This window comes from Ovis canadensis, chromosome 3, assembly GCF_042477335.2.
Source record: "Ovis canadensis isolate MfBH-ARS-UI-01 breed Bighorn chromosome 3, ARS-UI_OviCan_v2, whole genome shotgun sequence".
NCBI classification, from domain to species: Eukaryota; Metazoa; Chordata; class Mammalia; order Artiodactyla; family Bovidae; genus Ovis; species Ovis canadensis.
The window spans coordinates 157,311,609-157,328,708 of NC_091247.1; the positions used below are offsets into that span (position 1 = coordinate 157,311,609).

General features: G+C 37.1%; 1 protein-coding gene across 2 annotated transcripts in view; it reads left to right on the forward strand.

The window, feature by feature from the left end:
• The window catches only part of MDM1 (Mdm1 nuclear protein), a 28,832-nt gene extending 16,412 nt beyond the window's left edge, over positions 1-12,420 (forward strand). The window contains exons 8-15 of one of the 2 annotated variants that reach the window (XM_069580957.1): positions 353-382; positions 717-892; positions 1,930-2,235; positions 3,030-3,142; positions 3,240-3,349; positions 8,426-8,678; positions 10,287-10,346; positions 11,578-12,420. In XM_069580957.1, coding sequence (XP_069437058.1) covers positions 353-382; positions 717-892; positions 1,930-2,235; positions 3,030-3,142; positions 3,240-3,349; positions 8,426-8,678; positions 10,287-10,346; positions 11,578-11,690 — 1,161 coding nt within the window. In that variant the 3' untranslated portion in view covers positions 11,691-12,420. The remainder of the gene's footprint in view (positions 1-352; positions 383-716; positions 893-1,929; positions 2,236-3,029; positions 3,143-3,239; positions 3,350-8,425; positions 8,679-10,286; positions 10,347-11,577) is intronic. The other variant, XM_069580958.1, reaches the window with a different exon arrangement.
• Positions 12,421-17,100: the final 4,680 nt, after the last annotated feature.

The following is a 17,100-nucleotide window of genomic DNA, read 5'->3' on the forward strand; positions in this document are numbered from 1 at the left end:
GACTGTCTCAGTGGCGCTTCTGTGGTAGTAGCAGCTGTACATAAGCCAAGAAGTAAAGACTGAGGCTAGGGCTTTCTGGCATGTCAGTACTCTTCCAGAGGTGGGAAAATAGTCATTAGGTTACCTTGTGGACAGCATTCCACTCATGCAAGAATGTCGTTGGTTTTCAAGGCAATGTTAAGGTATCTTGGTTACCAAATTAAATGTTGTTAAAAGTACTATAAAAAATATTGATTGACAAGTTTTGGTATATATTTAGAAAGAAGAATAATAAGATATTTCACTGACTCCCATTAATATTCACTTATGGCATTAACCTGTCATTAAGTATGTTTCTGTATTCCTCCCCTAGGCTTCTCTAAATGCCATGTGGTATGCGGAGGTTGGTCGCTTTCATGTTTTTAAAAATTGTAATAATGCATAGAGTACTTGTGTAATTTCAGTTGAAGAAAGAAGTAGGTGTCAGTGTTTTTCTTAGCTGCTGTAAATTTCTCCCTGCCTGCTGGCCTGAAGTAAAATAATTGCATTGTGCTTAAGCTTGACTATTTTAATTTCTGCTTAAAAATGTACATAGCCTTATGAATGTATGTGGCTATTTTTGCCTTTCTTTCTCCTTGGTCTCTGGCTGTATTTGTGCAGTGTCTTGGATATGCTACTTGGTGGTATTTGCAAGGAGCATTTAAAATAATACATGGTATCTCAATTCTCCTGCATAGGTTAAAGAACTCCGAGAGAAGGCTGAGTTTTATAGGAAACGAGTTCAGGGAACCCATTTTTCTCGGGATCATCTGAATCAGATTCTGTCTGAAAACAACCGCTGTTGGGATGTCTCCTCAACCACGAGCTCAGAAGGAACCATTAGCAGCAACATCAGAGCGCTAGATCTTGCTGGGTGAGATGTTCTTAGTGGATGGTGGAAAAGTATGTTATAGAGTAATGTGGATCATAGAATTACGTAGGAACATGATATGAAGACTCAAAATTTGTATAGTCAAGTGGAAATATATCAGCCACTTAACTACTTTTAGTTTATTTTTTGTGAAAAGTAAAGCTATACATACTTGCTTTACACACCTGTGTAGAAATAATGCATAATTTAAATCTGGAAGTTTCGATTTTATCATATTCCTTGTCAGCAATTAAGAGTAAAATGGGGATGACTAGCAGTAGACATAAAACTTGAAAAGTAAAACAAAACAAAAAGACAACAATAATAAAAACTTAGAGAATATTAGCTATTGGTACTTATCCATTATCATTCATTAATGGATTTTTGTGATTGATATGGAACTTTGGCCCTGATTCTGTGGAACAATTCTCTATTTTAGGTTTTAAAGTGAACACAAACTATTAAGAGGAATAGCACATTGATTTGCATCAAATAAAATAGTTTTCTGTTTTCATAGAGTATTAGTATGATCATACATACCAAATTGAACTGTAAATTATAATTAGGTGACATCTGATTTTAAAAGTCCACAAAATTTGTTCTTTAACAGTGACTCAAAAAAATTAACCTAATCTAAAATACAAAATTTGAATTAGCTTATTTGGTGTATAAGTACACACGAGTTTGTGCACAAGCCCTAATTGAGTAACTGAACAAATTAAACCGTTTAGGGGGTCCTAATTTATGTATGCATTTATCAATTGAAAGATACATGGGAGTTTTGTCAGCAGTAGTACAGGCATATATGTGTGATGGTAGGAGTAAAAGGACATAAATTTATTTTGGAATATTTTAATAGATTATAACTTTAACTTCTATAACATGAACTCTTAGTTTGATTTTTTCCTTCAGTATCTGGGCAAAGCAATATCAGTGGGAAACATAGTTGTGAACCATGGAAGGAAATGACGGACTTAATAAGTATCAGCTAGAAACCTCAAACTACTGAATTTTAAAATAAAACTTACTTTGTTACGCAGAGATCCTACAAGCCATAAGACTTTGCAGAAATGTCCTTCTACACAGCTAGAAGAAAAAAAAACTGTCTTGGAAGAACAGCCCCAGAAAACTACCACAGAGAAACCGGGTGTGTCAAATGCTCCCATCCCTGTTAGAAGGCGTCTGGCGTGGGATGCTGAGGACACCCCTGAAGACACACAGAAACAACTGAGGGAGGAGGAGCCGGAGGAGCAGGAGGAGCAGGAGAGGGACAAGCAGGTCAACGTGGAAGAGCCGGAGAAGCTGGAGGTACAGGAAGAATCTAAAGCAGACAAGGTCAAAGAAGAGTAAGTGTGTAAAATTGTGTGTGTATGTAGACGCATTATTGTACACAGATAAGTATTTCATTTTGTCCCCAATGATAGTGGTTTACGTTTTTGGTTTCATGACTAATAAAAAGCAGATTTTACTTTAATGTCATGAAATAGGCATTTCTATATGGTTTATATAATTTGATTCCCTCAGGGATTTGAGTCGCTCAAATCATTAGTCCCACTGCACTAATTGGGAATTGAACACTTGAACACTGAATAACTTGGGGAGGAAGTAGTTAGTGTTCTTTTTATTTATATCCTGCTAATTATGATTTTTAAGATATGATTAGCTAGATATCTCTGAAAGAATGACTTCCTTTATGACTTAAGGAAAAATAATATTCTTTACTATCAGATGGTTATAGCGAAAAAGAAGTTTTGTGATGTTAAAATAAGTGATTTTTGCAAATAGCTAATTTCTGTTGATTTATATGCAAATTGTTTTGGGAAATGGTTCTCTACCATTGGTTATAGTGTTTTTTGTTCATAGTCTAACCCCCTTATTATTCATTCACGATTTTTGCAGCTAATGGAACCTAGGCTCTGGTTCAGGGGAAGAATTCTCCAGTGTGTTGCTGACTTGCAGTGATCTCCCCTCTTTTCCAGTAGTCAGTTTCTCTTAACTGCATGTGGATTTGTTTCTTATTTTTTCAGAAGCAAAATGGCCTTCTCTTAAAGGTTTATGCTTTAACTGCATAATGATGGCAAAGTATTTTTTTTGGTCATATTTTCTAGAGGACGTGCTTCATAATTGTCTTAATTTGTAGGTCAGAGTCATCTTCTATGTCTTCAGGGAAAGGAGGCAGGCTTCCTACTCCAAAGCTGAGAGAACTGGGTGGAATCCAGAGGACTCATCATGATCTTACCACTCCAGCTGTTGGTAATAGGCGGACACCGTACAGTTCTTATTTCACCTGCTTCCTCTTCGTGATAATTTAGTTTAAATTGAAACAGTGGCATCTTCTGTATTTTTCCAGGTGGTGCTGTTTTAGTGTCTCCATCTAAAGTGAAGCCTCCAGTCATAGATCAGAGGAAAAGAGTATCCTCTCAGGATGGCTTAGAGACTTTGAAGAATGACTTTAGGAAGGTAAATATTTACACATTGGAGAAAAACATCTCTTTGGGAAGTGATTATTTTAGTTACATGCAATAAATACATGAGAGGTTCAGATTTTAGAAAATTCTGTCATATGTGGAGATGATGTTATTAACTTACTTTCAGAAGGCAAAGGCATTGAATTGTTTTTGAGGGTAGTGCCATTGTATTTTGACTGCTTACTTTCAAATATTGTCAGTAGTGACAACAGAGAGAGAAGAAAAACAGTACTGTTGATTATGCATCTACTCAGACAGTTTTGTCCAGGCCCTGATTTAACTGGAGATGTAGCAGTGAAAGATGCAGGTAAAAATTCTGGCCCTCACTGAATTCACATTCTAGAGGAGGAGGGAGACAGTAAACAGGATAGTTAGGTAAAACACACAGTATTTTAGATAGTGATAGGGCTAAGGAGAAGAATAACGCAGGGGAAGTGAGTGGGAATTGGCCAGGGAAGTTCTCACTGAGAGGGTGGCGTTTGAGCAGAATCTGAAGCAGGTAAGGGACTGACCCATATGCATATCTAGGAAGGCATTTTACAAAAAGAGCTGCTGCTGCTGCTGTCACTTCAGTCGTGTCCGACTCTGTGCGACCCCATAGATGGCAGCCCACCAGGCTCCCCCATCCCTGGGATTCTCCAGGCAAGAACACTGGAGTGGGTTGCCATTTCCTTCTCCAATGGATGAAAGTGAAAAGTGAAAGTGAAGTCGCTCAGTCATGTCCTACCCTCAGCGACCCCATGCAGCAGCAGGTGCAAAGTCCTCCAGTTGAGACGGTGCCTGATTCTTTGAGGAACAGGTAGGGAGTCAGCATGGCTGGAGATGAGAGCAAGAGAGTAGAATGGGCAGTGAGGTCAGAGGCATAATGAGGGATTAAACTGTGTAGGACCTTAGCGGTCATAGCAAAGACTTTGCATTTTATTCAGAATAAAATGCAAAGTCTTTGGAGGAGCAGAGGAATGATATGATTTGACTTAGGTTTTTCTAAGATCACTCTGGCTACTGTATTGGGAATGGACAATAGAGGTGCAAGAGCAAGTAATTGAAACTAGTTAGTCAATTACAGTATCCAGGAAGGAGGTGACAATCATTTGGATTGTAATGGTAGCCATACCAGGAACTAGATTTGTTTTTTCTCCCCATTGTTTACGCTTTGGTTGCTGGCAGGCCGAGGAGTCATTAAACCTGCTATACACAATGATTTCCCCCCCTTTTTTCCTTAAAAAAGCTACTATCATAACATTAAATCCATAAGTCATTGAATTATCAATAAATTGATATCGATAATTCATTTAGGAATTGAATTAGCAATAAATTATCCCTGTCATTCAGTTGCCATTGTTTAATATTGTTCTATCTTTTCTACCATAGGAGTTAACAGAATTACTATCATAATATCCAGAAATACTTTTTGCTGGTAACTTTTAATGACATACCTTGAATTGTGGGAGTATTATGGGGCAGCAGCAATTTGGGAAACTTACGTGGAGATGATCATAATAGCTAGCATTTACTGAACACTTACTATGTTCTAGGCTCTGTGCTAAGTACTTTACATGTGTTAATTTGTTCAGTCTTCATAATGACTCTGTGAGGCAAATATTGTTAATATTCTCATTTAGGTGAAACCGAGGTGATAGAGCTGCCAAACAGTGAAGCAGAATTTGTCCCCAGGCAGTCTCTTCTCAGAGCCCACATTTTTAACTCTTAAACAGCACTGTCTCATAAGCCTTGAGAGTAGCATTTTTGTGGTATTGGTTTGTCAAGTACCATCTGTACATTTTGTAAATGATACTAAAAACCCAAGTGTTTGCTAGCTCTCTTTGTCCAGCAGATGTTTCTTATCCGTTTACCTTCATGCTAGATTCTGTGCTTGTGATAATAAGTGAAAGTAGACATGGTACACTGAACTTCCATGTAGCTCAGCTGGTAAAGAATCCACGTGCAATGCAGGAGACCCCGGTTCAATTCCTGGATTGGGAGGATCTGCTGGAGGAAGGGGTAGGCTACCCACTCCAGTATTCTTGGGCTTCCCTGGTGGCTCAGCTGGTAAAGAATCTGCCCACAATGCAGGAGACCTGGGTTCAATCCCTGGGGTGGGAAGATCCCCTGGAGAAGGAAAAGGCTACCCACTCCAGTGTTCTGGCCTGGAGAATTTTATGGTCTGTATAGTTCATGGGGTTGCAAAGAGTCGACACGACTGAGTGACTTTCACTTTCAGACATGGTCCATGATTTTACTGAACCTACAGTCCTGTGAGAATCACAGCCCCCAGAAAGTAAAATTAAAACTAGTAATTGTTTCAGAGAAGTATATACTGCTATTCTGGAAGAAATTGACCCAGTAATGGAGATTAGGAAGCTTCTTAAAAGTCAAGGATGCTTCTTTGAAGAAGTCATAATTGAGTTGAGATACAGAGGAAGAGGAGCTAACTAGGTAAAAAGAGTGAGGAGAAGCATAGCATATGCCAGGATCTGTGGAGAGAAAGGACATAGGGTTTTAAGAAACAAAAGCCAGTCCTGTGTGTGGCAGGAATCAGATGCAAGATGAGGTTGGAAAAGAGAGCAATACTAAGAATATCTTCCATCTCAAGTAAAATAGAAAGCCATTGGGATATTTTAAATATGGGAGTGTTGTGATTGATTCATGTTTTGCAAGATCTTTCTGGCAGCCATGGAAGGCAAGAATAGACTATGGATACCTCTGGAGGCCCATTGCATAGTCCAGGTGGGAGCTATGATAGCCTGGACTAGGAAGGTGGGCACAGACATGAGTGAAATTAAAGAATTGTGTGAGGGGAACAACATCAAGGCCTGGTTCTGGGTAGGATAATGGCTCCTAGGTTTCTGACTTACCCAGCAGAATTGATGGAGAGTGCCATGCTCTGAGTAAGAGAACTCTGCACCACAGCCATCTTTGGAGGGGAATATCAGGAGTTTCATTTTCATTCATTCAGTCCACAATTTACTGTGCTCTTACAGTGTGCCAAGCACTGTTAGGATCTGGGGATTCATTGGTAATCAAGATAAAATCTCTGCCGTCATGAAACTTACATTTTCATTGGCCGAATAGACAAATGATTTTTTTAAAAGAATTTCAGACAGTAGTGAGTGCTGTGAATTAAGTAAAACTGCAGACAGCCTCCAAGGGGTGGGTGAGACAGTTTTTAAGTCATCAGAACAGGCACCTCTGAGGAGGTGACATTTTAACAATGTCACCTAGCTAATGAGGGAGGGGCCCAGTGCAGAGACGTGGGCCAGAGATTGTTTTCCAGATAGAAAGAACAGCAAGGGTACGCGTACAACAGTGACAGTTTGATAGAGTGAAAAGGCCTGTGGAGCCTGGAGGAAGAAGGCAGAGGAGAGGTGGGGAATGAAGGTAGGAAGGGAGGCTGGGTAAGGAGTGGGGATGTTATTCTAATGTCAGTGGGAAGCCGTTGGAGGATTTCATGCTATTAAACAAATATAAATCTCTGATACACTTGATAAATAAAATTACTGGCTACTCAGTGGAGAGCACGTTATACTGGGGGAGAGTAGAAGCAGTGAGGCCAGTAAGGAGGTTTTTAGGTTCAAGAACAGATCATGAAGTCAGTTAAATTAAACCTGAGAACCCCATGTACTACAGGTATTCTGCAGATTTAATTCAGGTTTTAACAACAATAAAACCAATTTGACAGAAATTCCAAATTCTCTTATGTACAAAAAGAAAAATCAATTTTCATGAGACATCTTCGTAATTAGAAAGGGAAGCAAGTGGAAGATCTATGTTTTTTATCTTATTAATATATCTTGATTTTTAAAAGTTTGTTTTTTAGAGTGAGACCTCAGGATATCTCCCCTTTGAAGCAATAAGCCAAGCCTTCTAATTGCAGAAAATGATGCTTAAGATCAGAAAGTAGTGTCTTGAACATTGCATTGATAAACTCGAAGTTAATAACTAAAGGCAACAATTACAAGGAATAATCAGGAAAATTTGGAGCTATATTTGATTTTACTGGTTTACATTATCCTAAAAGTGAAGTTATACAGGGATTTTGACCCTCGTGATACAAATTCATTGTGGAAAGACAGAAAATACTGACCAAACCAAAAAAGTTAAAGTCATACCTACTGTAGAAACAGCCATTGTTGAGTTTGAGCTACTTAGATAGAAAGTGTATTTGTTTATTATACTGTAGATAAGTTTTCATAATATATTTTCCTCACCTAGCAATGTATTATAAATGTACTCCCATGTAATTAATTTATAATTTGATTTTTAATTGTGAATATGATATCTGTAGTTATACTGTAGTTTTTTTTAAAGGCTAGATGCTTGTTGTTGAAACATTTTTTAAAACTAGATGCCTATTGTTATGTCTTAGTTTTCCTGTTTTGAAAAATGCTGTAAAGAAATCATCCATCCTTTACCTACATTTTTGTTCTTGTTGTTGTTACCTCTTTTTATGTAAAGATTCCTTAAGTATTAATTTTGTGGTCAGAGAACCACAGTGTTAAGGCTTTCGCTGTGATTTACCAGCTCCCCTGTAAAGTTGTGCTCCCAGTAACACTGATGAGAGTGCCAGTGTTACTACAGCTTTGTCAACTCAGGTTATTATAGTTTGTTTCTTAAAATTTATTTTTATAATTTGTTAAGTAATAATTAGTGCTTATATTAATACTTGTATTTTGAAATTATTTGATGAGTGAGGTGTAGAATGTGTTTGCTATTTGTAGTTTGTATATGAATTGTTGATATATGTCCTTATTTTACCTTTAAATTAGGTTTATCTTGCTACTTTTAAAGAAATATTTATGTATCAATGGTGATTCATTGTCAATCCAGTAAGTTGTGTATTTTCCCCAAGTTTGTCATTTTTCTTTTTAAAAGTATTTACATATTGTTTTTATTTAGGTAAGTAGCATTATATTGGTTATTAGTCCCATAAAATCCTCCCCACGTGAAGGTTTCATAAATTTCCCCCATATTTTCCCCTATTTCATTTATGGCTATTTTTGTATTTAAATGTTTGTTTTATTTATATATGTGTACCCGCATATATGCTTTTTTTGTTGTTGTCATCTAGAAGGAAAGTCGTGCTATATCCCTCCTGACTTCTCCAGCTGCTGGTATTAAAACAGTTGATCCCTTGCCTTTGAGGGAAGATTCTGAACCCAATATCCCCGAATTTGTTGAGACAACTCTTCCAGTTTCAAAAATGCCAGAATACCCACCTAACACACCTGGGAAATCTGCTTCTCCACCCTGCGCCACAGCCTACTGGCATCCTTCTCGTCGAATTCAGGGCTCCCTGAGAGATCCGGAATTCCAGCATAATGGTAATTATTTAGGTTTTAATTTTTTGTCTGTTAAAATGAAAGGGCTATATTGATAGATACGAAGGCTATAAGTATACTGTGTTATTTAGTTTTAGTTAACATAGTAGATTTCTTTAAACAGAAAAAAAGTCTCATCTTTGACACACTAAGTTGTGCTGTCCCCAAGTTCACTTTGGTCTAAGTGTGAGATGTGTCTCACGTTCTTTTCCAAAAGTGTATAGGCAACCCATTAGATGCCATAGCACCTCTTCCCCAGGTATGGCAACCAAAGATGTCTTCAGACATTACCAAATGTTACCTGGATATAGAATTCAAGTCATAAATATTTTCCTTTTATTAGCTTTTTTTAGTTTTATTAGCTATTGCTCTGCTCTTTTTTTACGTCCATTATTATTGTTGAGAAATCTGATGCGCCTTTTATTTTTGATCTTTTGTGTGTGACTTTTTTTCCCCCTGACAGCTCTTAGCATCTTCTCTTTATTCTTAGTGCTCTGAAATTTTATGGTGGGTCCCTTTTCATTCATTTTGCTAGTACTCAGTAGAGCTCTTCAATCTGAAAAGTCATGTTCCTCAGTTCTGGGAAATTTTCTTAAATTATTTAGTCAGTAATTTCTTCCCCTCCAGTCTCTCTTGCTCCCTTCTGGCACTGTTATTTTTCAGATGTTGGACGTGTTGAAGATATTATTTCTTATCTTAGCTGTCATATTTTCTATCTCTGTCTTTTTGTTTTAATTTGAAAGGGTTACTAATTTTTATCTTCTACTTGAGTTTTAAAATATGTTGCTACATTTTTAATTTCTAAGTTTTTTTAAAAACTCCTTTTATATAAGCATTCTGTTATTATTTCATGGATAGCATGTTTTACCTGGTTGAGGAGATAAATCATACATGTATATATAATGCCCCTATTTGGAATATGGTTTCTCCTTTCCCTGAGTTGAATCTGATGTCTTTCAGTCAAAGTGGCTGTGATAAACCTTCTTTAGCAATAAGACCTCAATTCTTCTTTTGGGAGATGGGTAGTTACCCTGCTGTGCAAAATTAAAGATGGATCTGGTAGATTATTTTGTAGAAAGACAATTAGATTCCTGATTCAGCTTTCCCTTCCCTTCAGCTTTCAGTGGTACTCAGTACTCCAACCACCCAGCCATCAGGGGAGCAAATCGATTGCTTCTTGGTTTCCCTTCTCTGCTGCCTTAGGATTCAGCTCCATTGGCTGTGATAACCACACACTCACTGCCTTCCATTTGCTTTCCACTTTTTAAACTTTTGTTTCTGTTTTCTTGTTTCCCATTTTCTTTGTCCTAGATTTATATTGCTTTTGTACATGTGTATAGTCCAACTGTCATCTTTAAAGAGAAGCTTATAGTATTTCTTTCAAGTTAGATTAGTATCGTCATTGAGAAGAATCCTAGGAGGTTATCCCCTGTTTGTTTACATATTTGCTAAGCATATTATAAATTAATAAATGGTCCTTTGGCAGGAATTTCTATTAAAGGTATAAAATTAAACTGTTTGACAGTCTACCTTCTCTTCAAATTGATTGTAAGATATATTGTTGGGTGGCTTTGAAGGATAATTTCTTATGGCTTTTTTTTTTTTTTAAAGTGGGAAAATCAAGGATGAACAATTTCCAGTTACCTCAGCATGAAGCCTTTAATGATGAAGGTATTTCAATAGTCAAATAACACAAGATAAAAGTATATTTTATTAGATAGTAGTTAATAATAGTATAATAATTTTACATTCAGTTAGCACTTTATAGTTTTCAGAGTACTTCCATAGATGTCTTTTCATTAGATCCCTAAAACTCTGTGAAGGGGGTAAACTATCCCCATTTTATACATGAGTAAAGTAGGCACTAAGCCTTGAAGAATCTGTTTTAAAGCAAATGGATGGCAAGAGAGGCATCACACCCACGATCAGCACTCTGTTTTCGGCCCTGGCTGACTGGTGGCTCAGGAATTCGGCCTAGCAGTACATCCATCATTTTCTTCAAATGTCTGTATATTCTCAAAAAATACATGATTAGGGAAAATGAGTGTTTTTCTCTTGTGTCGTTTTTATTCTGAAAAATTCGGTTACTGATAATGGTGGCAGGAGGAATTTTGAATTCTTGATGTTGAACAATTGAAATGACTATTTTAATGCAACCTAAGAAGTATAAAATTACTGTTTATAAATTTTGAATTTGAAAGCAAATTTGAATACTTTATGTATTATGGCTTCACACACATTGAAGGTTCTTTCCTCTTAGCAAGTTTGAGACGCCTTTCAGAATTCAGTGAGCTAGAAATCAAGTTGTTATGTTTTGAAATGCCAATATCTGGACACTGAATCCTGTCTTGTTTTCTTTTTAATGGAAGAACAGTGTTTACAAATAACTTGATAATTGATTTGCTTACTCAGAATGAGGAATTTCAGTAATAATGAAGGGTAGCATATTGAAGTCAGACATCATTTCTATATTAAGTGAAATTACTTTAGAAATGTGATGTAGGTACCGTGTGAAGGTATGATATTTTGTTTTTAAAATGTGAAGGTTTCTTTTGCTCAAACAGCTGTGCTTTTTAAAGTAGGACAAGACAGTATGATGATGAATTGTTTCCAAGTAATACCAAAATCACAGTCCATGTGTTTGTGTAATGACATAGTGGGATTTCAGAAAAAAACAGAATGCTCATTTAATATTGAAATGTTTGATTTCTAAATATGATAAACTTGGAAAATTACTGTGAATGATCCTAAAAATACTAATCTTATATTTTAATAGATTATGTGTTTCTGATAGTCAATATTGACATTACAGAGCTTGATGCTTTTAATTTTCACGTGATGTTTTGAAACATAGTATTTTTATAAGAGATTTTTTGCACTGAATATAATTCTTTCATTGCAGATGAGGACAGATTATCTGAAATTTCTGCTCGCTCTGCAGCTTCTAGTCTCCAGGCTTTTCAAACTCTGGCACGAGCTCAGAAAAGGAAGGAGAATTTCTGGGGTAAAACATAACTAGGCAGACACTTAGTTGAGTTGCTTTTATCTGGGGGAACCATTGGCATACTTTTTCATTATTACTTTACTATGTTAAGATGTCAAGTATTTGGATTTTTTGCTAACATTTCTCACTTAAAAAGAATTGTTTTTTTTTTTTTTTTTGCGATACTCTATTCAATCTACTGGAAAATTTTTAACACAGGTTCATGAAATTTTAACTTTCGAAGAATTCTTTTTGCATCTGTTCCCAAAGTATAAAGACATAGATTATATAGTTCTTCACATGTTCTAACTTATATAAAGTATCAGGGCTAGCTGGTAGAATTGTGAATTTCCCCTATCCAGAGAATATTCTTAAATATGAATAAAGTAAAAATTAAGATCTAAATGTGAAGTATAGATTACCTGAAGATGGGCTTTATGTATCTTTACAATTGTAGATGTCATAAAATGAATTTGTTGTTCCTTTAACTTTTGCTGTGGTGTTTATTTTAGTACCTTCTGTTTGTGGTTACAGTGTTAAAATAATTGTACTTCATATTGAAAATACTAGCTTTTGTATATACTTTTCTTATTTATGTAACAAAGTTTGCTGAGAGAATATGTATATTTTTTATCTTTGTGTGTATTCTGTTTGTATAAGGACTTTGGCTTACATTTGAATAATGTCTGAATTTTGAAAAATTTGTATAATGGAAAATTAAAACTTTGTAGATATTTTGAAATAAAACGATCAACTGTTTCAGTTCTGTTTGTTTCAAGCATTTCAAGGGTTTGACTTCTCTAGAGAGTTATTACATGGAAAAAATGATTATCTTTTAAAAACATTTTACTCACAACAGCTTAAGCACATCATACTTCTTTTGCATTTTCCAAATGCAGCAAAACTGAGTCTACAATATTTTTGCACAAATATAGGAAAAAATGTAGAATTTCCAATGCAGACTCATTTTTTAAAAATTTTACACAAACTTTTTGATTATACTTTTGTTCTGTGATCTTATTCTTTATCTTGCAAATCATGATAAACTTAATTTTCTAAAAAAATACGGATTTCATAAAATACAATACATAAAATATTTACAATAGACAGAAGTTACTGAAGATAATACACAGAATATTGATGCCTGCTGGTTAGAAAACAAGTGTATAGTCTGTGTTCTAAAGTGCTTAATTTGGTCAAGAGTGCTTTTGCAAATTACTGGTTCACAATAAGGGCCTTAAAGATCTTATGTTATCATGAGGTTATAAAGAACTGTAGGCATTCAAATTGTTTGCTTACATTCCACAGACCTTTTAAAACTATTGATTTTAAAAGTTACTAAGCCCCAGCAATCTCACTACTGGGCAGGTACCCTGAGAAAATCAGAATTCAAAAAGACTCATGCACAATTATGTATAATAAACTGCAGTTATTAAAAATTTTACGGTTCAGGGACTTCCCTGGTGGTCCAGTGGTTAAGACTTTGTCTACTAATGCAGGAGGTGCAGGTTCGATCCTTGGTTGGGGAGCTGAGATCCTACACGCCGTGTGACCGAAAAACCAAAAACATACAACAGAAATGATACTGTAAAAAATTCGAAACAGACTTTAAAAAATCATCCACATAAAAAATCTTTAAAAAAGTATATAAAAATTTTACAGCTCAGTGAGTTTGGAAAAAATGTATACATCTATGAAACCAACACCACAACCAAGATACACTACATTTCCATCATCAAAAGTTTCCCCATTTCACTTTGCAGTTCAATCCATCCCTCCCACCCCAGTCCTCAAGGAAATCACTAATCTGCTTTCTGTCGGTTTATAATAATTTTATATACAGTGAACCATCTTTTTTATCTGGCTTTCACTCAGCATGTTTTTGAAAGTCATCTATGTGTTGGGCACCTATGTTCTCTTTTAATCCATTCACTTATGGTGGACTTTAGGGTTATTTGCAGCTTGGGACTATAATGAATAATTAAAGTCTATTGTGCAAATCTTTGTATAGACAAGATTTTTCATTTCTCTGGAAAATCCTAGGTAATTCAATTTTTTTATCTTTAATATAGCTTCAAGTATATGGTATACCCTATTATAAACTGGTGATTTGGTTTTTTTGTTGAAATTGGTACCTCAAGCTAGACAGGAGAACAAACATCAGGATCACAATGGAAGTAGCACACCAATTGCCTCTGTTCTTTGTCCCTATCTTCACCCCAGATGCTGAGATGCTCATGTGTCCCTGGTTGAGAACTCAGATAAAAATGCACATACATATAATTCAAATTTTGTATACATGTATGGGAATGGATATTCATGCTGGATCTCATCTCAATCTCGTGGGAGTCTGAACTCCCAAGTTAAGAAATCTTCAAGGATTATCTTTGAGGATTAAAGGTAAAACACATGATAAACATGCTTAGTGGGGTTTCTCAGGTGGCTCAGTGGTAAAGAATCTGCCTGCCAAGCAGGAGACCTGGGTTTGATCCCTGGGTTAGGAAGATCCCGTGGAGGAGCAGATGGCAATCCACTCCAGTAATCTTGCCTGAGAAATCCCATGGACAAAGGAGCCTGGTGAGCTACAGTCCATGAGGTCACGACAAGTTGGACATGACTTACTGAATAAACAACAACAACAGCAAAACATGCTTAGTACCTGGTGGAATATATTACCTTGAGATGTAAGTATACATATTATCATTTTACAGATGGGAAAACCCTCTTAAATGACTGGACTAAGACCTGATAGCTGGTGGGTTCAATCTAGGTCTTCTTATTCGATTTATACACACTGCCTACTCTGGAGTGTTTATACTAAAATTGTGAATCCTACTGTGATTCAATTTTCCCTGGTTGATTCATTTGGAAGTTAATTTTTTTTTGACTTCATCATCTTAGAAGATAAACATTTTTCTTCCTAGTCAGGTAAAAAAGTATATGGGAAACAAGTTGCACTGGTAGAGTCAATCAGAATAAAAGTGAGTTAACATTCAAAACAAATTTGTTCTCATAGAAGTAGTGTTGCAGCTGCCTACACAGGGAGCTCAGGATGGATTATGTACCTTTGTTGCAGTTACAGACACCCCCAAAATATTTTCACAACTTCTAGAAGTTTACCAAGGGAACAAATACTCTAAAATGGTGGATGATCCTAGAATCGTTTATGTTTGGTTTTGGAATATGTTTCAGGACCTTTTACATGTGGTGGCATTAGTCATGATGGCGTGCTCAGGGCACAGTCTTTGTCAAGCTGCCATCATCACTCTCAAAATGAGTCAGTGCAAAGGCTACCACAGGCAAAAGGCTACCACAGGCAAAAGAACAGTCCCTGTCATTGGATGAGCTAGGGTTGTGCCCTGCCTGAGAAAAGAGCCTGCAGTCTAGCCAAGTGAATTAAAAGCAAGCCAGTGGTATCTTCACTAATGGTGATCCTGCAATCTGAGTTGACCTTATGCATCTTTCTCCTATGGTGAATGGAGGCATAGAAAGCTCCAGCCCTTTTTGTTCCTTTCAGATTCAAATTGTCTTAAACTCTGTTTCATATTTCATTTCCACCTGATCCTACAAGTCCTGCTAAGGGTAGCAGCCTCTCTCAAACAGAGGACGTCTCTCCTGCTATACTACACCTGCTATAACGCAGGTAAGAAGAAAGAGTAGTCATCCTAAACATGGCATCTGTTCCCTGGTGGTGCAGTAGATAAGAATCTGTCTGTCAATGCAGGGGTCACAGTTTCCATCCCTAGTCCAGGGATGTGGACCTGGTCCACATGCTGGGAAGCACCTAAGGCCCACAACTACTGAGACCACACTTCAGAGCCTGCGCGCTGCAGCTACTGAAACCTGAGTGCCCAGAGCCTGTGCTCCACAACAAGAGAAGCCATTGCGATGAGAAGCTGAGCACCTCAACCAAAAGAGGGCCCTTCTCACGGCAACTAGGGAAAGCCCACGCAAACAACAAAGACCCAGCACAGTCCTAAATTAACGAAATAAGAATTATTTTTTTAATGACTATATAAAAACGGAATCTGCTTCTCTTCCGCTAAATGCTCCTTACCCATTACTCCCCAGGACCATATCAGAGTGTGTTCTTGGCAATTGAGAGATGCGTGGGGCCACCTAGGTCCCTTTGGAAGTCAGAGAAGGAAGCTAACAGACATAATGCTGTTTGGGGAATTCGAACCACACAACAAATTCAAGCCACATAATGGACAATTTCGATAATGTTGGGAAAATTTTCAGTTTCTCACTATTTTACATCCAGTAGTATAGTGAAGCTGACTTTTGGGTCAATTGCTAAATATTCAGAACTTTTGTGAGCAGGTTGTTAAACCATCAGTAGCTTGAAATTGACCACTTGAAAGCGGTGGACTAGGGTTTCCTCCCCATTACCCCCAAAGGCAGTTTATAAACTTACTGCAGCAGCCACTACACAAATCTTTTTGTTTTTTGTTTTTTCATATAATTTGCCTGGTAGAGAAAATAATCCACTTCAGGAAGGAGAAAAGAGCAGCTCAAATAAGCTGCTATAAGATTTACTAAACCATTCACATCTTCCTTGGCTTATAAAACTCAAGTGTTTTAGTTTCCTTTCTGGGCTGAAGTCTACCTAGAAAATGAAAATAAGCCACAAATAGCAGATACTAGAATGTAAAGGGACACTATCCACGATCCACCCATAAGACTACTCAGAGGTAGGGCCTGGAAATCTGTATATGTCTTCCTTGGGTGATTTTGATGTTCAAGTAGTTTGGGAACCACTGGTTTGGGGGTTACAGTGGAATCCCAACTCAACCTTGAACAAGCTGGTTAAGCTCCTTTGAGTCTGCTTCTCACCTATAAGACTTAACAATTAAATGACTTGAAGTCTGTAAGGACATTTCATGTATGTTACCCAAATATCATTCTGCAACCAAGCAGAAGCCCCTCTCCCTCCAAGTACAGAACCAAGCAATTGATTAAGACAATAGAGTCTACCCACAGCAGCCCCCTAAGCTATTCTGCAGGCAGATCATCCAGGCAAGACATCTGAAGATAGAGTCAGTCAGTCTGTACTCAACAGAGAAGGAGGCAGAACTCAACCTCCTGCCTCAGTGAGTCCCTGAGATTCTCTCCCCAACCCCCATCCACCATTTTTTCCTTTAAAAACTGTCATGGCTGAGCAGAATCTTTGGAGTTGGTCTCAGGACATGAGTCTACCTTCTCCCCAGACTGCCGGCTTTTCTGATTAAAGTGACTTTCCTTTCCACTACACTTGCCTCTCGAATTATTGGTTTATGAGCACGGAGCAGCCAAACCTGGGTTCAGTTACAATGCAATTGAAAATGTTACTTCTGTTATTTTGAAGGCAAATTTTTATTAAAAACAATGGGAGAATGGGGGCTTCTCTGGTGGCTCAGTGGTGAGGAATCCACCTGCCAATGCAGGAGAAGCGGGTTTGAT